At 42.5% G+C, this 24,157-nt stretch overlaps 1 protein-coding gene across 1 annotated transcript in view; it reads right to left on the reverse strand.

The window, feature by feature from the left end:
* Positions 1-4,337: 4,337 nt before the first annotated feature.
* Positions 4,338-24,157, reverse strand: part of UGCG (UDP-glucose ceramide glucosyltransferase) — a 42,688-nt gene continuing 22,868 nt past the window's right edge. The window contains exons 2-9 of the mRNA XM_075931424.2: positions 19,859-20,000; positions 17,600-17,702; positions 15,622-15,723; positions 13,571-13,683; positions 10,307-10,485; positions 8,648-8,734; positions 7,940-8,129; positions 4,338-6,770 (exon numbers count right to left, since the gene is read on the reverse strand). Of these exons, the coding sequence (XP_075787539.1) occupies positions 6,600-6,770; positions 7,940-8,129; positions 8,648-8,734; positions 10,307-10,485; positions 13,571-13,683; positions 15,622-15,723; positions 17,600-17,702; positions 19,859-20,000 (1,087 nt within the window). The 3' untranslated portion in view covers positions 4,338-6,599. The remainder of the gene's footprint in view (positions 6,771-7,939; positions 8,130-8,647; positions 8,735-10,306; positions 10,486-13,570; positions 13,684-15,621; positions 15,724-17,599; positions 17,703-19,858; positions 20,001-24,157) is intronic.

Genomic DNA, 24,157 nt, shown 5'->3' on the forward strand with positions numbered 1-24,157 from the left:
GATTCTATGCCATTCCCAAAGCCACCTCCATGTCACTGTGGCCCGAGGGGCCGGTAGGAAGCAGGTAGAGCTCCACACACTGATCCTGCCACTCCCATTGGTTGTAGTTCTCAGCCAATGGGAGCTGTGGAGACAGTGCTGGTGGACCCTTTACTGTGTTACTAACTGCTAAGTTGTAGATCTCTATCACTAACACTTTGTAGGTTTTTGTGCAATTGTTTAACAAACTTGATTTAGAAATGTACTAACTGCATAAAAGGCATATTTCTCTAAATATGCAGGAACTATATATATATATATATTGACCCTTCTTTACTCCACTGACATTAAAAGACAAAATTTCTAGTCATTAAATAACTGTACAAATTGCACAAATCCTTCAAAAATTAGGAAGAGGTATGAAACGTATAGTAATTTATTTGTATTGTATACAGTTAAGTAATTTAAATGTCATTAAAAAATTGATTTTCAAAATGGCAGACACCACAAAAAATTAATGTGGCCAAACATGGTAACTAGGGCCCTGAAAGGGTAGGAAGGACTTCAAACCATGAAGAGGACAAAAAAAAGAGGAAGGTTGGCAGGAAAGAGAAAATAAAAGTTGACAAGGGACCTAAGGAAGCCTGCTACAAAAATATGGTGAGAAAAGAGTTATTCGTATTTACAGTAGTGGGCAACAGCTAGCTCCTGTTTACATATGGGCCCATGATCACACTTGCAGTTATACAGTTATGTCTACTTGTAGCTGAGTGAGCCCTTCAGTGTTGGCAGACAGAGTACTGGTAATAGGTCTTGCACTCACTAAAACAGCTCTGTGCACTTATCAGAGGGGTAGCCGTGTTAGTCTGAATCTGCAAAAGCAACGAGGAGTCCTGTTGCACCTTATAGACTAACTGAAGTGTAGGAGAATAAGCTTTCGTGGGCAAAGACCCACTTCGTCAGATACACCATGCAAGGCACTGCATTTAGCCGTATGGAGTGGAAATCTATCAACCTCTTGAAGAAACTTGCACAAGTACAAACAGATATCATCTGACATGCATCTGACGAAGTGGGTCTTTGCCCACGAAAGCTTATGCTCCTACACTTCAGTTAGTCTATAAGGTACCACAGGACTCCTCATCGTCTGTGCACTTAGTATCAGCAGAGGCTTGGGATAGGCTTGAACTAGGGTGGCTATCCTACTCCCAAGTCTGAGCTCAGGCATCTAGCAATTTTTACTGCCCTAGGATCAGCCCCATCAACACAACTCAGTCTTCCTGGGCTAGATGGCTCACTCCTAACTGCAGTGTAGACATACCTATGTGTTAAGTATTAATGGGGTGAGGGCAGGGGAGTGTCATTTGTGCTTCAAATTCCACATGTTCTATGAGACGATACCCACTTTTGCACAGTTATTGGAAATTGTGAATGAAAGGTTCTATAAAAGTACCTTTATAGTCTGATTACTTAATATACAGCAATTAGACTAGAGCAAGTTCAATACACTTATGAAAATAGGAGGACTATTCACAAAACCTCAGCAAAACTTCCACAATTGAACTGTTTGCTTAAAATGTGTTCAGAAAAAATTCCTTGGCAGGATTCAGAAGACATTTGTTGTAAATTTTGCTCTTTTATTAATTAAAAGCCATGTGAAGTTCTTTAAAGTTGTTCAAAGTCGTAGCCTGGACAGAGAGGCAAACCTGGTAGGAGACCGGATTGGCTTACAGGGGAAATCCTTGGTGTACTTAAGCACAAAAAGGAAGCTTACAGAAAGTGGAAACTTGGACAAATGACTAGGGAGGAGCTTAAATGTATAGTTCGAGAATGCCGGGGGGTTAACAGGAAGGCGAAAGCGCAAATGGAGTTGCGACTGGCTAAGGATGTGAAGGATAACAAGAAAGGTTTCTACAGGCATGTCAACAAGAAGAAGGTGATCAGAGAGGGTGTGCAGTCCCTAATGGATGAAGGAGGTAACCTAGTGACAGAGGATGTGGGGAAAGCTGAAGTACTCAATGCTTTCTTTGCCTCTGTATTCACGGACAAGGTCGGCTCCTGGACTTCTGTGCTAAGCGACGCAAGATGGGAAGAAGATGGACAGCCCTTGGTGGGTAAAGAACAGGTTAGGAACTATTTAGAAAAACTAAATGTACACAAATCCATGGGTCCAGACTTAATGCACCCAAGGGTACTGAAGGAGTTGGCAAATGTCATTGAGGAGCCTTTGGCCATTATCTTTGAAAAGTCGTGGAGATCGGGCGAAATCCCGGATGATTGGAAAAAGGCAAATGTAGTGCCCATCTTCAAAAAAGGGAAGAAGGACGATCCAGGGAACTATAGGCCGGTCAGTCTTACCTCGGTTCCTGGAAAAATCATGGAAGGGATCATAAAGGAGTCCATTTTGAGACACTTGAATGAGAGGAAAGTGATCAGGAATAGTCAGCATGGATTCACAAAGGGCAAGTCGTGCTTGACCAATCTGATTAGCTTCTATGATGAGGTAACTGGCTCAGTGGACATGGGAAAGTCAGTGGATGTTATATACCTTGACTTTAGCAAGGCTTTTGATACGGTCTCCCACAATATTCTTGCCAGCAAGTTAAGGGAATGCGGATTGGATAAATGGACGGTAAGATGGATAGAAAGATGGCTAGAAGGCCGGGCCCAGCGGGTAGTGATCAACGGTTCGATGTCAGGATGGAGGTCGGTTTCTAGTGGAGTGCCCCAAGGTTCGGTTCTAGGACCGGTTTTGTTCAATATCTTTATTAATGACCTGGATGAGGGGATAGATTGCACCCTCAGCAAGTTTGCAGATGACACTAAGCTAGGGGGAGAGGTAGATACGCTTAAGGGCAGAGATAGGGTCCAGAGTGACTTGGACAAATTGGAGGATTGGGCCACTAGAAATCTCATGAGATTCAACAAAGACAAGTGTAGAGTCCTGCACTTGGGACGGAAGAATCCCAAGCATAGTTACAGGCTGGGGACCAACCAGTTAAGTAGTAGTTCTGCAGAAAAGGACCTGGGGGTTACAGTGGATGAGAAGCTAGATATGAGTCAACAGTGTGCCCTTGTAGCCAAGAAGGCTAATGGCATATTAGGATGCATTAAGAGGAGCATTGCCAGCAGATCCAGAGATGTCATTATTCCCCTTTATTCGGCTTTGGTGAGGCCACATCTGGAGTACTGTGTCCAGTTCTGGGCCCCCCACTACAAAAAGGATGCGGACACATTGGAGAGGGTCCAGCGGAGGGCAACCAAAATGATTAGGGGGCTGGAGCACATGACCTACGAGGAGAGGCTGAGGGACTTGGGTCTGTTTAGTCTGCAGAAGCGAAGAGTGAGGGGGGACTTGATAGCAGCCTTCAACTTCCTGAAGGGAGGTTCCAAAGAGGATGGAGAGAGGCTGTTCTCAGTAGTGACAGATGGCAGAACAAGGAGCAATGGTCTCAAGTTGTGGTGGGAGAGGTCCAGATTGGATATTAGGAAAAACTATTTTACTAGGAGGGTAGTGAAGCATTGGAATGGGTTACCTAGGGAAGTAGTGGAGTCTCCATCCCTAGAGGTGTTTAAGTCTCGGCTTGACAAAGCCCTGGCCGGGTTGATTTAGGTGGGATTGGTCCTGCCTAGAGCGGAGGGCTGGACTTGACGACCTTCTGAGGTCTCTTCCAGTTCTGATTCTATGATAAGGGGATGGTTGGATGAAATAACATGATCTTGGTAACTAATTGACCATTCATTTCCAGTTGGAAATAGGTCAATGGAGGGATGATAGGAGTTGCTATAGGGAACTTTCTGGGTGTCTGGCTGGTGAGTCTTGCCCACATGCTCAGGGTTTAGCTGATCGCCATATTTGGGGTCAGGAAGGAATTTTTCTCCAGGGTAGATTGGCAGAGGCCCTGGAGGTTTTTCGCCTTCCTCTGTAGCATTGGGCACAGATCACAGCTGAAGGACTCTCTGCATGTTGGGGCCTTCAAAGTATTGGAAGGCTTCAATATCTGAGACATAGGTGAGAGGATTATTCTAAGAGGGGTGGGCGAGATTCTGTGGCCTGCACGGTGCAGGGGGTCAGACTAGATGATCATAATGGTCCCTTCTGACCTTAAAGTCTATGAGTCTATGAGTCTATGATTTCTGAAAGTTACCTGCTATCCACATTTACTAAAATTTACTGGACCATAGTGGCTATAGTAATCTGGATTCAATTACTACAGAGAATAGCACTATAGAAATGCTAGGATTTAAAGTTAATTTTTTATTTTACACCAAGACCATTACTGGTATGGAACCTGAGTCGTGTGTGCTTAAGGTAACAGTGGTTCAGTTGAAGTAAAAATAGGTTTACATTCCAAACATTTGATTGTATTCAAAATTTATTTTAACAAAAACAAGACAATGATTTTAAATAAACATGGTATATTTTAGACATCTGTTGATCAAGATTTAAAACTATTATCCATATTAAACCATAACTTATGTAGTTCTATTGCAGTGCTCTCTGCAGTATTCAAAAGTATTGGTTTCCATTTCAGCAACTCAACTTGCTAAGAGTACAAGAAATCAAGCTGTTTGCTTAAGTGAAGCTTCAGCTTTCTTTAGTGATGTAAGCTCCACCGATGCAAAAAGCACATCAAAACAGTTATTCTTCATACCCACAAAACTTAAAAAATGAAGTCTGTTCAGCCATTTTGGTTTTCCTTTTACACTGCCCACATGAAGAACAGCATAAAGTTAAGTACCAAGCTCAGCTTCACTTTAGCAGTGCAATGAACGACGTCAACCAAACTTCATGAAACAAATAAAATATAAACAATTGTCAGCAAAATTCAGCCGTATAGTAGTGATAAAAAAGCAACTGTTTAGTGGGTCACAACTAGACTGGTTTTCAGTGTGAAACTTTCCTCAGGAAGAGTTTCTTCCCAATTCACATAAAGAATGGAACATGCATCAAAAAGCCTTTGTTTTCTTGTAGAAAAATGCCCTTCGAAAACAAATTCAGTGATGTCATAAGGCAAAAGAATATGAAGCTGGGTGAAGCATTTGCCCCAGAATTTGTACATGCACACACCTGTGTGTATATCAGACAAACTAATGGATCGGCTCAGTAAGTTAAAAAATTGTCCATTTTCTATAAATACATAGAATTATTGCTAATATGCTACACATTATGCTTGGACAGAGGAGTGGCGTACAAGTTAGGATTTAAAGCTGCCATAGTGACAATGCTAGGACCGCATTTAGCAGCAGACATTCATCCCATTCTCAAGAAGCAATATGCAATTATACAGAAACATAAGGCTTATGCAATGTCCCTCTCCAATTTTGCTTTGTATTTTTTTAAAAAAATATTTAAACAAAAAAAAAAAACCAAACAAGTCCAGTTCACCACAAGTTAAGAACAATCTCACAATGGAGGTGGAAAACAAGCTAATAGGAGCAGAGAGGGAAAGAATATAGCATGCATTTACAACTTGGTTATAATCTAGTCATACCATTGGAATACAAAAAAAAAAATCCAATGTAAAGACTAGACTAACAGTAGAAGGCAAAAAGCCAAGAGTGTAGACTTAGTTTGATAGTTAAATTAAGGTTACAATTTCATCAGTAACAGCAAAATTCATCCTGCCTGTTAATATACTCACAATATCTACTGCAATTCAATATTTATTCATGACTAATATAGGTATATTATATACTCACTTAAAAAAAGATATTAAATACCTGCATCATGAAATTACATTCTTATTAACAATAAGACACTGTGTAAGAAAATAGCTCGTGTGAAATGTTTTTGAAATGCATTTCCCCCTCCCCCCCATACACAATTATCAAAACATTCACTCACAGAAACGAAAAGCCTCCTTAAAGAGGACGGGAATGATGAACGGGATTAGCCTGGCTAATTACAGCACAGTGATCAATAATGGTTCAAGACAGAACCAATCAGAGTTGGCCAAAAGATGCCCTCAACACATGGCTAATGAATAATTCCCCACATCCACCCCATCAAACTCAATCCACTTTTGGTTCATTGCAATGAGACAAAAATAGTTTTCAATATATACATATAAATACAAGACTCCAGCTTTTGTTTTTTGCAAGGCCTAGTTATCTATTAAGTTTATATTTGCTCTGCAGCAACTACAAGAGGTAGGCATAAAGCATCTAAGACTTTTCTCCTAGTGTTCCACTACTTTAGCTTAATCTTTCAAATGCTGAAGATGCCGGTTATACTTCTATAGTGATATTACTCTCCAATCAAAGGCCATTTACCTCTCAATTCACTTAGATAGCGAACCAGGAGCTGGAAGCTTTTCCCATACTAAAGGATACTGCCTTTAGAATTTACTGCAGAGCATTCAAAAAGAAAATGGATCCTGGGACCAATTCTCTTGATTTCCTTTTATACACAGAAAAGAAGGTACCATTTGGCCAAAACTATAGATGTATTTTTTCCACAGATGCAAGTGCCATGCAAAAATAAATTAAAGTACAAATACCAAACATATAATAAAACTATTGAAGGTAGATTTTAAAAGCATTTATATAAACATAATTTATAATACTTTTTTTTTTTTTCCTTTTTCCTTTTTTGAAACACAGTCACATAGCTGGGGCTATACATCAAGGATTTCCTCTGCGGTGCCTCCACAGCGTAATCTGTAGCGTCCTGTCCTCCAGCTTATAGTGGGGTCCCATAATGCAGATAGGAAAATGTATATTGTCATGGATTCTCTGATGAACCAAGCTACTGCATAATCAAGTTTTGAAAAACACAGAGCACCACCCTGGGAATGAAACACAGACAATATTTAAACACAATTACTAAAATCAATATTTATTGTATGGGGCACATTTTGTCTACAAGAGAACTACGTTATCAGACGTGCACAGTCTTTTATAAAATTAAAGTGTACTTGCTTAAGCAATTATCCTATAAATATACAACAGAATCCATGTTGCCAACATTCTGAAGCCTGCCCAATTTCAAAGCAACCCATTTATTAAATATTTTCAATGCTGTGTTTGTTACTGCCACAGTGGAAGGGCTTGGGGCTTGATTCAACACTCAATGAAGTCAGTTAACTTTACTGGAGATGTATCAGTCACTTAGAAACACAATAACAGCAAGCAGATACTACTACAAAAACACTTTAGTCAAAAGGAAGCTTATCATCCACAACTCGTTCAACAGTACTATGGCTAACTATTCACCTGCCATAATGAAGGCTAGAAACCAGGCCACCCACCCACTTCCCATGCCGCTGCCTCTATCAGAGACAGCAGCACGGGTTGAGGGGAGGCAGAGGAGGCTACCACAAAGCTTGTCACTCCCTCCCTCCCTGAACAGGGGCTGCTGTCGCTGTGCATTGCTGCATCTGTATGAGAGGCAGCAGGTTTTTAAACTGGCTCACAACTGCCACTCTGCACTGCTGCCTTTTTAGTGTGCTAGCTTATACCAGAGCTAGTGTCTCCTCAAGCTAGGAATCAGAACCACAACTCACCCCATAGACATACCTACAGGCTTGCAGTCAAAGCAGGCTAAAAAAATTCCAATCTAATTTTGCATCACTAGGAATAAGGCATGTTTTAAGCCGTATGTATATCTTACTTTTTCCTTGCCCTAGGTATCTGAGTGCAAAATACCTTGAAAGGAAAAGGGCAAGCACACATAACCAAACACCTACAGAAGATGGCTGTTTTTCCCAGTATCATATGTAAAAATTCCCAAAGTGTGCAGAGAGAGCAGAGAACCAAATTTTGTCCTACCTTACACTCCAATTTAAACAGGGCTTTTGTGAACATATGATAGCAGAAAATGCATGAGGCTAGAATTTGGTGCATCTCCAAGGATGGTGTTTTACACAAGAGTCTCAAGTGAAGTCAGTTTTAACTGAAATAATGGCATTAGCAGTATTTTTTAAGACATAGATCAATATGGACTCCAACTACATACCTGGACACCCCTTAGTTGAATGTAGTCAAATATAAACCATGCCAAACAGTGACACATGAAAAATACCATTATATCCCATCGGAAAACATGATGAGCTGCCCAACCAATAATTAAACTTGCAACAAAACATTCAGAGATTGGCTCACAAATTATCGTAGCAGGCAGCATGTTAATTCGCAGCTTGGCCCACCTATAATTAAAAATATAAAGTGTATTTTAATATCAGATAAAAACTGTGTTGCATAATACATAAAGTTCTGTTTTCATTTCTTCTCCTCTCTCCCAGTAAGTTTTGCTTTAAGTTTCTTCTCAATAAAACACTCCTCTAATTTTTTGCTTAATACCCAGTTGAGCAAATATTGGCATAAAGAATCTCTCTTATATGGGTATTGCACAAAACGTTAATCAAAACAAAAGCACCAAACACTTCTCCTGGAGTGTACTATAGTGCTTAAAAAAAAAAAAACCCACATTCTTAAATGTTTATATCTATCTGTTCTATTAAAAGCTCTTCAGTGTTAATTTCTCTCAATACACTAGAAAGACCTCCCAGCACAAAAACAAATCAAAATGTAAGCTTTACTTTAGCAATTCTATTTGGTGAAATGGTTAGTTTGGAAAAAGTACATTATACCTTATAATTATGAACTGATTGGAGAGAAAGAGCGAGCAAGCCAGGAGAAAAATCTATAAGGTTAGAATTTTTACCTGATCATTCTGGACTGAAACTGTGAAATGGAATATGAACCAGAGTTTTGCATTGCAACTTGTGTGGCCATTGCAAATTTCCAACCTCTGAAAATGAATGCACACATAATAAATAACTTCCAAACAACACATGGAAATAAAATTCAAGAACAAATGTTGAAGGGCATTTCCAATTGCCATATATGATTAAACTACCGTGCTGAATATAATTTCTCTCCATACAAAACAGAGACTGATAACTGAAAAAGGATGAGTCACATATTACTGCTTCAGAATATTTGAGCCAAGAGCAACACCAAATTATGTATGTGCAGTATTCACAGGAAAAGTGAGCCCTTATAGACTTCTGAAATTGAAATGCAGGTTTAATTACTTTCAGAAGGAGCTATTCACATAGGACAGATGGACTTACATTTCTACCATTATTCTTATTTGGACTGCGGCAGTACCTAGAAACCCCAGTCAGTCAATATTTTTGGGGGGCACTAACACTCAGGTAGCACATACCTTGCCACAAAAGAGCTTGCACTCTTATGCAAAGAATGTGACTAGCAGAACAAGGAAAGGGATGAAAAAGTTTCCATGATTTCATAGATTCAGGGAGGCTAACAGACTCGCTGGTCCCCTGGGTAAGGTGGGGGGGAAGGGTTGAGGGAGGGAGAGAGGAGGAAGCAGGCAGGCTCTTTGCTGCTGGAAGGGGCAGGGCATCAGGCAGAAGGGGAGTAGCTAGGAACAGCCAGCCCTCAGTGCCGCCTGCAGTACGTCATGCTAACACCCCCACCAACCCTTAAATTGCTCCAGTGGCAATTTAAAAAGTGCTCCTCAAGTAGCGGTGGCAGCCAGGAGCACGAGGCGCTTTTGAATCACCGGGCTCCAGGGCAACTGCCCTCTTTGCTTCCCCCATTGGATTAGTATGTGCATAGCTTGGAGGTGACAAATCAACTGAAAGTTTTTTTTAAACTCACTCAAATAAAATCTTACACCCCCAAATGTTGCACAACCTGGACAGCTGTTTGACAATTCCTTGCAGAGATTCCAACAGAAGTCGCTCTTTAGAGAGCACTCAAAGGAACACAGGTTAGCAGCTGTACAGATTAATTCAGAAAGGCCTTTTCATCCACAAGGGACAGAAGGGTGGAGTGGGAGGGCTTATGCTGCTATTTGTACATTAGGGCTGTCTAGACTTCAGGGTTTTTTCGAAAAAAATGTGCCTTTTAAAAAAAAACTTCACCTGCGTCTAAGAATGCCGCTGCATTCTTTCATAAATTAAAATCGAAAGAATGCGGTAGTTTTTTTCCACAGCAGTAAACCTCATTTTACGAGGAAGAACGCCTTTTTTGAAAGAGCTTTCTAAAAAAAGGCGTTCTTGACTGCAAACAGGGCTTTTTCAAAAGAGCATCCAGATCACTCGGGCACTCTTTCGAAAAAGAGGATCGCTTTTTCAAAAAAAAGTTGTGGCTGTCTAGATGATCTCTTTCGAAAGAAGCATGCAGTCTGGACATACCCAAGATGGGAACACCTATCATGGCTTTAAAGATTCATGGGACGCGTGTTTCAAAAAAGGAATTTAAGAGGCAGTTTTCACTTACAAAGAATGTAAATATAGAATACCTCTGTAAATATAATATTGTCTAATGGAGACTCACTGGAAGTTCTTACCGGTCAGCTATTGCTTTGGCCATAAAGTAATCTTCAGCAATGTACTGGGCAAAAGCTATCAATCCTCCAGCTTGGTCTAATACATCCTTTCTCATCAGGCAAGACATTCCTGTTACACATTTGAAGCCAGTTACATTGGCAGAAATATATGATCTGGGATGTGAAGTGCCAAAATATACCTACAAAAAGGAAAAAAAAAAAAAGTAGTAATAAAATTGGCTTTACAATTACACAGTTTGTACAAGTTTGTTTTCTAGTCAAATGACTTTCTACTTCACTTATGGCATCTTTACTATCAAATTTATTTTTCTAAACGACTGAGAAGATATTAGCTAGTTAGAGGTGGCTGATTTCACTAAAATAAACTTTGCAGAAATCTTCCAAGCAGCTACAGTTTTTGCATTGTGCTATTTGCTCTCAAACTCTTCTGCTGTGCAATACAGAACAGCATAAAAAGAATCAAAAATTAGACTTTCATTTCTTTTCCTAAACTGCAGAAAGCAACTTTGTTTCAAAAGTTATTTACTTTAACAATGCAAATATCAATCACCTGTCTTGTATTAGGTACAATGTGGTTTTCTTATGTATTAATATTTGTTCTGAATTCTTACTGCTTTACATGGTCTCATTGCCACTTAAAATATTATTGTATTTCATTGCCCTATTATACATAGTTCAAGAAGTCAGACTTAGATAAAACAAGGTTTAATGACACAGGAAACCAGAACATATACAACATACTACTTCTATTCTGCAATTACCCATTTAAAAGTATAACAGTGCAAACACAAAAGAACAAGCAATTTTAATGAGCTACCTCAACAAAAATTGATCTACAGGTTAAACTTCTCTAAACTGGGACTCTCTGGACCTGCAAGACCACGGATGTTCCAGGACCAGAGAGTCCAGGTGGAGGGCTGGCGGTATGGCTGCCTGGCGGAGTCAGTAGAGCAGCAAGGCCAGTGGCAGGGGAGGCCAAAAAATTACCTCCCCTGGTCCAGCAAAATCCCTCATCTGCGATCAGTCAGATCCCAAGGGTAGCGGACCAGAGAGGTCCAACCTGTAGAATAAAATATATCTGTGGTCCCACCAGCCCACAAAATCAAAATGATGCACAGTATTGATTTCAATAAGGGTAGATGGAGAATTTAAAATATTAAGCTGAGGTTTCACCTATAAACATCCGTTTAGAGGAACTTCCCAGGGCCAATGAGGATCCAGCAGTGTTAATGGATTACATAGTGGCAGCTCTTAGTTATATGGTACTTTGCAGAGGAATGGGGAGCCTCACAGAATTGCTAGGCCACTGGACAAGGAGGGAGGGAGTGGCAGCTCTTTGCTCCCAGGAAGGGTCAGGGCCTTGGGCAGAAGGGCTGAGGCTAGGGACAGCCAGCCCTCCTCACCTTCCCTCACCAACCCTTCAATGAGGTCTGTAACTCCAGCAGTGATTTAAAAGGCCCAGGGCTCTAGCCGTCGCTTCTGCTATAGTAGTGGCGATGGCTGGGAGACTCAGGCCCTTTTGAAACACCAGGCTCCAGGGCAACAGCTTCCTTTACCCACTCCTTCCATTGGCGGGCCTGGAATGGGCTGTGATGATTCAGTACTAGAAAAATAAAGGATGCTTCTGGCTTTGTTCTAGTGAATAACAAAAGGATGTGCTGTGACAGGATAAAGATTCAAAGCTGGGGGTGGGAGATGTTAAATGGAAATTAAACACTTGGGTTTCCCCAAGTGTTTAAAGTTTAATTTATTTAAACTACCACATTTTAACTTGATCCTTTTTATTTACATCATACATTTCCAACTACTCTAAAAGAAGAACGTTCAAGAAAACATGCACATTATCACAGTTTCCGTAAGAAGTCCATTATGGTTTTACAAAACTCTTACTAGAAATAAAGTGTTCATTATAAGGCTATTAAGTAGTGAGTATTTCAATAATCAAATAGTCAATGCATTTTTGCTTCGACTATTCAATTAGTTGAAAGGGCGGTGCTGCCCCTTTGAAATGCTGCCACAGCGTTTCAAAGGGGCAGCGCAGCAGGAGCCCAGGGATCAGTTGGGGACTCCCCAGTTGATCCCGGGGTTCCATGTGGTGCTGCCACTTTGAAATGCTATGGCAGCATTTCAAAGGTGCAGCACCGCACAGCTGATCCCGAGCTTAGTAACGCACAGAGCCTGGGGTCAGTTGGGGACTCTCCAGTATCAAAGCAGCAGCACTGAACAGAGCCCGGGCTCCTTGAGGCACTACCGCTTTGAGGAACACCCCTTCCCCCACTGCATCTATTTGATAGAGGCAGCAAGGGGGCAAGGAGCGACTAGTCAATTATCCTGTCGACGATCTGATAAGCTTTTGCTTGTCGGATAGTTGACTAGTCCTTAACATCCCTAGTTCATTATCAGATCATACACAGACTGCACTTTAGTCATATGTCATTACCATCCCTTTATTCACCACTATACCAAATGTTTTACCCTATAAAAGATTGTACAGAAGAGGTGGTGTATATATTTCTGCTTTTAATTATATTAAATAGTTATAAAGGATGAAATTCACTTATGGGCAAATACTCACAAGTTTTTCCAAACAATTTCAACCCAGAGTACCCCAAATGGGAGAGAGTTGGCAGAGGGGTCTTCAGGGCCAGCATGAAAGCCCTTTTGACAGCAGGACTGTGAATATGCTGCTGAGACACCAAGGGAGGGGCTCTTTGTTCTGTATGCATGGATCCATTGGACAAGAACTGTTGCTTAAACAAGGGCAGTAGCAGTTGTGATTCTAGTTCACAGGAAAGGACATGCCCCATAAGCACATTAGAGGTGAATTCAAGCCTCCCCCACCCCAGAAAGGAATCTCAATCAACTGGACCTTGTGCTGAAAGCACTGAATTCCTGGTCAGTTCACACACATTTTATAATACATTTCAAACATTTTATATGAAAGTTGGAATCTTAGTGACCGCTTTCGTTTCAGTGTCTATTACAAGTTTCTGTAAACTAGGTTTAATAAGCATGTGAATGTTTTACAATTTTAAAAATATATATTTAAAATATCACTTAAAATATCACTAAATAGTTCTATGTTATGATCACATGCTCCCCATGTTTAAAGATTAATAAAAATAGCTGAAAGTTAGATTGTAAAACCCACATAGAGAACAATTTTTCCTCTTCCTTCCTTGTGACACCCTTTTAGATACTTGAAGATAAAAACCCCATTGTTGGAAAGAATCCACCACAAAAGAAAAGTAAGATTGCACTTACCTGTTCTAGAGTGGCAGCAAAGCCCTGTCTGTCTGCTACATAGGGCAAGCCATGGACCAAACCAACTTTTTCTGTCATCTGATTGGCCATATCAGTTAGGGTGTCTGGGGTTACTAAATAAAGTGATAGATTTGCAAACACTGTAGTCTATCAAACCGTTCATTATTAATAGTGAAGTTCATGCTATACAGATGTATTGAAATTCATATTCTACTACTAAAAGTGCAGAGAAGGTTAGTGACATATTTGGTGAACTAAAAATTCCACTAAGACTGGAATTGTCAATGCTTTCAGTATGGCATAAGTTTCTAGCATTGTGCAGACTAGCAGCAATGGACAATAAAAGGACACTTTTTTCCTTTAAAGAAGCAGAAATGGTTATGATTGAGACCTGAAATCAGAATACTAGCAACTCAAGCACTAAAGTATCAAAATATTTGTTTCATTTTTAGAAGCATAGACATCTTCCAAATCTAAAACTGAGTATACTACTTTAAAAGAAAGAGGTTACTTCTGCCTGAAGTCTCTTATTTTTCTAACTGGTCCATTACAGCAAGAGACGTGCCTATTTCAGTATCAAGCCTGTTTGTGTACAAAAATACCAACTATTCTATTAGCAAGACCAATGGTTTGGCACTTATTATCCATGCCTGTGCAGAACTTACATACAGAGCATTAATCACACAGGTTCAGCTTAATTTAGATTTGGAGCAATCAATCAACACTCCACTAAATTTGGTACAGATAACATTTCAAATATTTTAAATTCAGAAAACATGTCATTTAGAACCCAAAATTAAAGCCGACAGTGTCCTTTAACAGTTGTACAGGCAGTCCCCGAGTTACGCGGATCCAACTTACATCGGATCCGCAGTTACGAACGGGGCTTTTCTCACCCCGGAGGACGGGAACGGCGGGACGCCCAGATGCACTGCGGTCTGCCGCCCCCGTCCTCCGGGGTGAGAAAAGCTGCTCCCCGTCTCCCTGGTCTGCAGGGAGACGGGGAGCAAAGCATTGGAGCACGCCCGCAGCGGGACAGCCCAGGCGCGCTTGAGCTGTCCCCCTGCGGGCGTGCTCCGTGGCTTTGCTCCCTGCAGACCAGGGAGACGGGGAGCAAAGCCGCGAAGCACGCCCACAGGGGGACAGCCACGGCACGCCTGGACTGTCCCGCTGCAGGCGTGCTCTGCGGCTTTGCTCCGTGTCTCCCAGGTCAGCAGAACAGGGAGACGGAGCAAAGCAGTGGAGGACCTGGCCGGTCCCGCCACCCCCGTCTCCCTGGTCTGCTGGGGGGGGGGGGGGGGGGGGAGGGGGTGCAGCTAGTGCCCCCCCCCCCCCAGCATACCAGGCTTTTCTTGCCTACCCATGGGGTAGAGCAGCTGGGGCTGCCGGGTTGATCCCGCAGCGCTGCTCCAGACCAACCCGGCAGCACCCCAGCTGCTCTGCCTCAGGTGTCCTGATTCAGCCGCTGCTGGTCAGTTTCAGCAGCGGCTGAATCAGGATGCCTGGGGCAGAGCAGCTGGGGTGCTGCTGGGTTGCTCCAGTAGCGCCGAGGAGCCGCGCTACTGGAGCAACCCAGCAGCACCCCAGCTGCTCTGCCCCAGGCATCCTGATTCAGCCGCTGCTGAAACTGACCAGTGGCTGACTACAGGAAGCCCAAGGCAGAGTTGCTCTGCCCCGGGCTTCCTGGAATCAGCCGCTGATCAGTTTCAGCAGCAGCTGACTTGGGGACGCCTGGGTTTCTTAAGTTGAATCTGTATGTAAGTCAGAACTGGCGTCCAGATTCAGCCACGGTTGAAACTGATCAGTTTCAGCAGCGGCTGACGCCAGTTCCGACTTACATACAGATTCAACTTAAGAACAAACCTACAGTCCCTATCTTGTACGTAACCCGGGGACTTCCTGTAATTCAATTTTTAACAGTTGTAATTCAATTTTAAGTCAATCTTATTGTATAATCTCATGAAGTAATCAATCAGTATGTACCACTCCATTTTTAAAGTCAACTATTTCAAGTGAATATTCCAAATGGCACCATTCCACCACACACTTACCTCGGATCCCACTGTCACAGATCCATATGAGATCATACTTGGCAACGTCATACCCTGGCATTAAATTGTTAATTTTTGGGTTTATGCCAACCTTTTTTCCACCTTAAAAATAAAAGTTATACATCATGCATATTTTCAAAATTCAGAAGCTATTTTATAAAATAGCTACAGGTTGAACTCCCTGCACCCTGGGGACCCGAACAAGGGAATTTTCTGGACCAGGGGAGGTCAGACATCTGGGCTCTCCCTGGGTTCCCCTCCTGGCTGCTGCCCCAGGAGAACCAGGAAGCTTAACTTTCTCTGGCCCACCCTCCAGGGTCTGCTTATCCCAGCTCGTTTGCGGGGCTCTGCTCCCAGGCTCCCTAGCCCTGCATGAAGCGGCAGCTGCTCCCAGGTTTCCCCTGGCCCCATACACCATGGCCCCATACAAGTCACCTGGCCCCATACAAGGCAGCAGCCACTGTTAGGGATCCCTGCCCTCATCCTCCACTAGGTGGCATTCCTCCCAGGGCTCTCTACCCCCAGGTCATTGGTCTTGCAGACTGCCACTGACCAGACCAGCTCCACTTCCAGCTGCTCTCAACTTCTGTGGCCAGGGCTCTCAGGTCTAGCAACATATGTGGTCCTGGTGGATCATGAATGTTGCTGGACCTCAGTGTCCCAGATGAGAGAAATTCAACCTGCAATAGAATACGGACTCGTACCTGTCTCTCTCCCACCCCCCAAACCAATTTTATAGAATGATAGAATCATAGAACTGAAAGGGACCTTCAGAGGTCATCGAGTCCAGTCCCCTGCCCTCACGGCAGGACCAAGCACTATCTAAGACCATCCCTGATAGATGTCTGTCTAACCTGCTCTTAAGTATCTCCAGAGATGGAGATGCCACAACCTCCTTAGGCAATGTATTCCAGTGTTTAACCACCCTGACAGTTAGGAAGTTTTTCCTAATGTCCAACCTAAACCTCCCTTGCTGCAGTTTAAGCCCATTGCTTCTTGTCCTATCCTCAGAGGCCAAAGAGAACAATTTTTCCTCTTCCTTCCTTGTGACACCCTTTTAGATACTTGAAAACCACTATCATGTTCCCTTCTCGGTCTTCTCCTTTCCAAACTAAACAAGCCCAATAGTTTCAGTTTTCCCTCATAGCTCATGTTCTCTAGACCTTTAATCATTCTTGTTTCTCTTGTCTGAGCCTTCGCCACATCTTTCTTAAAATGTGGTGCCCAGAACTGGACACAGTACTCCAACTGAGGCCTAATTAGCACAGAGTAGAGTGGAAGAGTGACTTCTCATCTCTTGCTCACAACACTCCTGTTAATGCATCCTAGAATCATGTTTGCTTTTTTTGCAACAGGATCACACTGTTGACTCATATTTAGCTTGTGGTTCACTATGACCCCTAGATCCCCGTCTGCACTACTCCTTCCTAGACAGTTGCTTCCCATTCTGTATGTGTTAAACAGATTGTTCCTTCCTAAGTGGAGTACTTTGCATTTGTCCTTATTAAGCTTATTGATGGTGGAGCCAAGTTTTCCACAGTCCAGCAAAGTCGGTTTATAGTTGCCAGTCCAGGCTTTCAGTGTTCTGTGCTGTTATTACCTCTAATCTATCTCTAAATGTCTTCTAGGAGACCTGCAAGCAATGGAATTATTGGTAATACTGCTAAGTGCAAGTATGTGTCAATACAGCAAAAAGGTGGAATTATTGCAGAAATTGGAAAAATGGCACATTGGTACACTGTGCCATTCATTTGCCTTGGCAAAACAGAAATAAAAGGCCTGTTCACTATAATGTTGACCTCCCATGGTTCGGCAAAAGTCAGATCCTGATGGTGCCAGACTACAGAGGTTCAGCCTGTACAGAGCCAGAATCCACAAATAGGTTACCCAATTTAGAGGGCTCCACACTTTTTGCTGATATTCCTTTATGATCCATTTATAAAGGCATTGAATTGTGCCATACAGTTGCCTTACTTACCTATGAACAATCTAGCATCAACATTTGGGTATTTGCCAAGGAGCTTTTTGCACACATCAATAGCTGGGTCATCATGATCTTGTACACACAGGAGCACTTCATACTAGTATACAAAGGTTTGATGAAAATTAGTGTACAAATTCTTAAAAGGGAGGAAATAGTTAAAGAGTCTACCAAACTCTATCCGAACTTTTGACACTGAATGTAGCATTACAGAACTAAAGGCATAGGCATGCGCAAGGGGTGTGCCAGGTGTTCCCGGGCACACCCTAACGTCTCAAAAAAAAAAAAAAAAAAAGTGGCTTTGCATTTTAATTTAAATTGTATGCTATGCTCTTTTAAGTAAAGTTTAGTTAATTTTTAAAAAATTAAATTTATAGTTAAGTTTTAGTTTCTTTAGTTTGTTTGATGAATAAAAATAATGTCCTTTATGACTGAGTATTCAATAAATGTTCGCCTTAAAAAAAATAAAATAAAATTCCCTGGATGCACACCCTAATGAAATGTGCTATGCATGCCTATGACTAAAGGATTTGTTTTTACATCTAGATAGCTACATGTATTGTATTATTAGTGATTAATGCATTGTTTAGAGAATACCATCAGTATTTCTAGGGGAGGAAAAAAATATAACCTTCAGCCACAAAGAACATTTTTGTATTTGTAAAACATTTTCGTGTGTTACTGGAAAGACGTTTTTATGCATGAAAAGTATTGTACAGGAAAAAAAGTTAGATGTTAGATTCTCTTTTTCACACAAGAAAACCAAATTTGTTTTGCAATTACATTTTAAGAATCCCAAAATATTAAGGATATTTTAAGGCTGCAAGGTTTTCAATTTCTACTATAAGACTGAAACCAGTGTAAGTGTTTACATTGTCCAGAATTCAAAATTTTAGTGAAAGACAATGTGGCTTTCAGAAACAAAGCTGTATTTGGTCCCTTTTCTTACAGAACTTAAGACACTTTGCCAAGTACTTGTGGAGTAAAGGGATTGAGGGCCTGACCCTAGAAAGGAATTCTCAGCCTCTTATTCTCACTGAGTGTCCAAGACCTCATTTGTAATAAGGCTACAAAATTTCTGTTTTACTTTTGTGGCAAATAGCCAATACTATTGTGGTGGGTCAGGGCTCCACAAGTGCCCTGGAAGAGGAGAGAAGGAGAGTGGGAGAGGGACCCAAGTCCACTCACTATTCCAGTACCAGCCCTTTAAGCTCTGCATGCTTCTAACCCTCTTTTCCCTTGGTCAGGATTTCTCTGTGTCCTCTGTGTTGGGGGAGTCACTCTACTTTGCTCCCTTCTCCTGGTACTCTGATCCTCTAGTCAACATCAGTACAACTACAGTCAGCTCTCCTTCCTTTCACTGCTTCAGGCAGACAGGAGGTTTTTATTAAATTTGGGTAGGGCCTGGACTGACTCCAGATGCTCTAGTTAAACTGTAGTAACCTCTCCTTAGTCCACAGGGAATAAAGTTTGATCATCCTGGGGCTTATATATTTCTCATCGATTACTCTCCTGATGCATCACAGTTCTTACATACTTAACACTGTAAAACACATTGTAATAGTGCCTATCCTGGTATTTCAGAACAACTCTAAGACTATCTCTCAGTCCCAACCACCCTGCCCCCCCCTCCCCACCACCACACACAAAAACTAAAACACAAATGAACCCTAAGATAGATATATCAGCTGTAGGTAAAAGTGTGCAAACCAAAGAACAAATGGGATCCAAACATTAACTGACAGTGGCTTTAAAACAGCGTTTAGCCCACAGGGTCATTTTCAATTCATGCTATACCAAAATGATGGATAAGCATCCTCTGCATTAAAGAAAGCAGAGGAATGTAGCAGAGAGAGCACCTGAAGCACTGAAAGTGGAGCAAGATTTGAGGGCTGAACCAGAAGCTGTACATCAGTCAGGCCACATATTAAAATGCTTATAAGTTCACTGCCCAGTTCATAAACTTAGCAGAAGTTGTTGCTAGTGTAGTACACACTATTTATGTAAATATATTGCAAAAAGTTAGTACAAATAAATCCCAAATCTAGTACAAGATAAGATGATTTGGCAGAATAATGAGCAGGATATTGTGTCTGGGTTATCAGGAAGAAGGGAAGGTAAACAGAAGTCATGAAATACATAAGCCAGTACATGTGATCTCCATCTATTACATAAAAACATATTTTACTCTATGGTTTAATAGCTCTAGCACAGGCCACGAATTCAACTCCTGAAAAAAAGTAAACTCATACATACCTTTGGATAATCTAGTTCAAAGAAGGTCTCTAAATTATTGATGAGATTTGAATCTACACCTTTTAATGGCTTTAGAAGTGAGACACCAGGAAGCTTGCTATAGGGTTGTTTGTCTGTTGCTTTCTTGTTGAGATGGAGACGACTGCAAAAAATATATATACACACACCATGTACTAAAGAAAATAGGACGACCCTGAATGTCATTAATTAAGTGATTCTACAATATACAAGAGCGTGCAACATGTAGAAAATTAAAGGTTTTGTCAGGGGGTTGTTGAATGTACGGCTTATAGACAGGAAGTCACATACAGAAAGTTGTTGCCTTAGAAAGTATTTCTGGACTTACAGGTAAATTACACACCAAACCTCATACCTTTGATGTTGTTTGATTCAAAGAAGTATTGAAACTATTAGTCTGAACACTAAGTAATTCTCAATTTCAACTTATAAAAAAAGGTCACATTAGTGTCAAATTTTTCTGTTTACTTTGTGCATTTGATTATATCTAATCAATTTTTCTGTTTTCCTGTGTAGTCGGTTCCCTTTTTGTATGGGTCTTTCAAAGAGCAAGAGAGGAGATAGAGAAAAGCTATTCATATAAATAGATCCTATAACAAACAAAAACAAAAAACCAAACAAAAAAAAAATAGGACTCTACAGCAGATGTGCACTTGAAACTACAGTAAACTTCTGATAACCCGGCACCTTTAGGACCCAGGGGGTGCCAGATTATCAGATATGCCAGAGTACCGGAAGTGGGACTATGAGGGGATTGGAGTGGGGGGCGGGGGGAGGGGCAGCGGGGAACTGCGTAGCATGAGAGAGGGCAGCGCTGTGGGACCAACCAGGTAGCACCCCACCTGCTCTGCCCCCAGCTTCCCCAAGTCAGCTGCTGCTGAAACTGACCAGCAGCAGACTTGAGGAAGCCGGGGGCAGAGCAGCTCCAATTGTTCGGAGCACTTCTAGGTTCCAGTTGGTGCCAGACTATCAGGAGTGCCGGACCACTGGAGTTTTACTGTACTAACTCTTTTTAAAGCACTGAGATGATTCTTCAGCAGGAGAATCAAATTGACTATAAAGAAGGGCAAAAATTACTTGTTTCATTTCACGGTCCAAGCCGAGAAAAAGAAAATATAGAAAGTAAACACTACAGTGGCGTGAAGAAAAAGCTTTTTAAATAAGTTTTATTTCACTGGGTAACCATAATGCTATAGTTTTACTGTGTTTGTCCACATTACTTTAAAAAGAAATTATTTGAGGTCATCTGGAAACCTGCTAGCATAGTATGCGAAGAATACAAAAAAATGGAATTGTTTCAGAACACGGCACAGGATTGCCCTATAGGATTTAGGGTAGGGATGTTAAAAAGTGGGTAATGGGGTAACCATGTAACCTCAGAAAATCTCAGCAGTTACACGTTGCAGGCTCTTCAGTATAAAGCAGGGGTCTCCCAACCTTTTAAAGCACAAGATCATTTTTTGAATTTTAAGTGCAATCCAAGATCTACCTCAAACCCAAATGCCCTTGCTGGGCCTGCTTTGTGCCCCTTCTCCGGAGGCCCTTCCCTGCTCACCCTATTAACTCCATCCTCCCTCCCTTTCCTCAAGCAGCAGCAGAGAGGCTCTGCCCTTAGGCTAAAGGATTTGGAGTGACAGAGGAGCTCTGAGCCGAGCCCGGGGTTGAGGTGCAGGAGGGGGTTCAGGCTCTGGGAGGGAGTTTAGGTCCAGGGGGTTCAGGGCTAGGTCAGGGGCTTGGAGTGCAGAAAGGGGTTCATGACTGGGGCAAGACTTTGGGATTCTGGCTCCAGCTGGGCTTTGCTGACCTCAGGTGGCTCCTGAGTGGGGGTGCAGGTAGCTAAGGCAGGCTCACCTCTGCCCTGGCCCTGCACCACTCTCAAAAGCAGCCAGCAAGCTCCCTCCATCCCAATCCCTGTTGTGCCCCCACCCCTGTTCTGTGGAGATAGGATACAGAGTTGAAGAGTGGGCATCCTGACATTAACACCCCCCCCTTTCCCTTCTCTGCACAGCAAGCAGGAGGCTCACAGTGGGAGTGGGAGGGCACATCTGCAAGGTAAAGGGCAAGAGTTGTGCAGCAGTGGAGGGAGGGGCAGCTGAAGTTTGGCCCTTGATAGCCTCTTGGCCAAACCCATCAGGATCCTGTCAGAGGCTCCAAGATCCAACCAGTAGATTGGGATCTACTGGTGGTGACCACTGGTATAAAGTGTATAATGAAGAGCTTGAAGTACAGCCAGCTCCCCAAGAGCAGAGCCATCTTCGCTGTGGGCTCTGCAGTATAAAAGGTTATATTTCAGAGACTGTAGCATGGCGCAGCAGCCACTCACTCCCTGGGAGCCGTCTGCTGCCCTGCGCTGTACACTTGGATACAGAGCCAGCAGTGTGAGGTGGCAGCCAGCTCCCTGGGAGCAAGGCAGGAGCTTGCATATAATTAATCATAAGCCTGAGCTTATCAATCATTTAAACAGTTACACTATTACAGCAGTCGTTTGGTACCCTTGGGGTCACTTAGCTTTGAGAAACTAGGCATATTAGCTACTCCCAGCCCTATTCCCCCTACCTTTTTAAAAAATGTGTATATATTGATTGTCAGCTGCCGTGTAGGTGGCAAAAGTGGTAATCTATTTCAAGTGGGTGTTCAAGAAATCAAAGTTCAGAGACTAACATTGTTAAAAGACTATTATGGTTGCAAAGGCAATCACTCAATACTCAGTAAGTACCATAATTAAGGTTTCTGGTATAACTAATTCTGCTCCCTTATATGCATTATGAAAATTCAGATATTTGATCTCCCCCCCCATAAGGCCTCTGCATCCTTATTCAGTGCACAAAATGGATGACGCTCAGGGGACAAATCAGATTTGTGTAATAAGCAGGGCAGTCATTTCTTACTTCATTGACATCTTCAATCTGCAGTAAATCTCTAGTACAATCAAGAGGCTCCCAGGAGACTTCTCTGGAAGCCCTTATAGGTAATGTCTAAACTACAAGATGCCCATAGCTGCCTTATGTCAGTTGGTGCTCAGACTACAGCAGTGTAGATATTCAGGCTTAGCCTGGAGGTCATGTTCTGAAACCCTACAAAATGGGTCACAGTTCAGGCTCCAGCCTGAGCACTTATACTAAAACTTTATAGGCCCACAGCTTGAGCCCCACAAGCCCAAATCAGCTGAAATGAGCCAACTGCAAAGGCTCCTGGAGTAATGGCCAGCTATCTTATATCATTCTACACCATCTATATGTATCTATTAACAACGATCTAGGGTAGGTGAAGACAATCTGAGGAGATCAAAGGAGAGTTATAACCAACTCTGTACATAAGCTGAAGTAGTTGGTGGGTGCATTCCCTTACATGCAGTATGCCAATGTCATCTTTACAGGAGATCTCTTATACATGCCCCCAAAAGATGCAGTTTTTCAAGGCAGACTTGTAGTTTGACCAAGACAATCACACCCCACTGGGGGGGGGGGGAGAGGAAGAAGAATACAAGCCCCCAAAAAAACATCTAGCATGACAGTGTCACTGGAAGGGCTGTGGGACTTACAAAACACCATTGTATAAGGAGCATGAAGGAATGGAAGAGACACAGGGTCATGAAGCAAGGGAAGAGATGCAGGGTCAGTTGCTGTGCAGCTGGGGGCGGGAGAAAGGCATTCCAGTTGGCAGCCATGTGGAGTAATAAATTGTTCTAGCACAGCTGGGAGAGGAGGGGTGGTAAGCTGCTGTGTACTGCAGCTCAGAGGAGGAGAGGCAGCAGCTTGGAAAATTGTTCTCACAGCTGGGGTGGTGGGGCAGCAGCACTGCAGGGCGACTAGAGATTCTATTTCTGAGAGCTGCCTAAGCCCTGCCTGGGTCTGCGTTTTATCCTAACGGAGCACTGATGTACACAGAGATCAACACAATCTTGCTCGGAGATGGTGTCAAAGCTTTGTCGGATGTACTTATTCATTAATCGCAGGGTTGCCATTTCCCCAGCATCATGGTACAACACTCTCCCAAACCATTCCTCATACTGTGCTGCCAGAATCAAGGTGGCACAGAGCCTGGGTGCGTAAGCAGCAGGGTGCCACCCGCTTTCATGGAAAAGCTGGCCCGGGTTTGCCTATTGGACTTCAGCAGGGATGTCAGCCACAGTAGTGTCTGTCTAGGAACAAGTGTAGGATTATTACTAATTGTCTCCATGTATACCTGCTGCACAAGCACAGGTTGTACTTTCTTGGGGACCTATGCCCCAAACCTCCTTTCCTCCCTTCACCACCACCTTTAAATCTCACCATGATCAGA

Source organism: Pelodiscus sinensis, chromosome 6 (genome assembly GCF_052426305.1).
Source record: "Pelodiscus sinensis isolate ZL-2025 chromosome 6, ASM5242630v1, whole genome shotgun sequence".
NCBI classification, from domain to species: Eukaryota; Metazoa; Chordata; order Testudines; family Trionychidae; genus Pelodiscus; species Pelodiscus sinensis.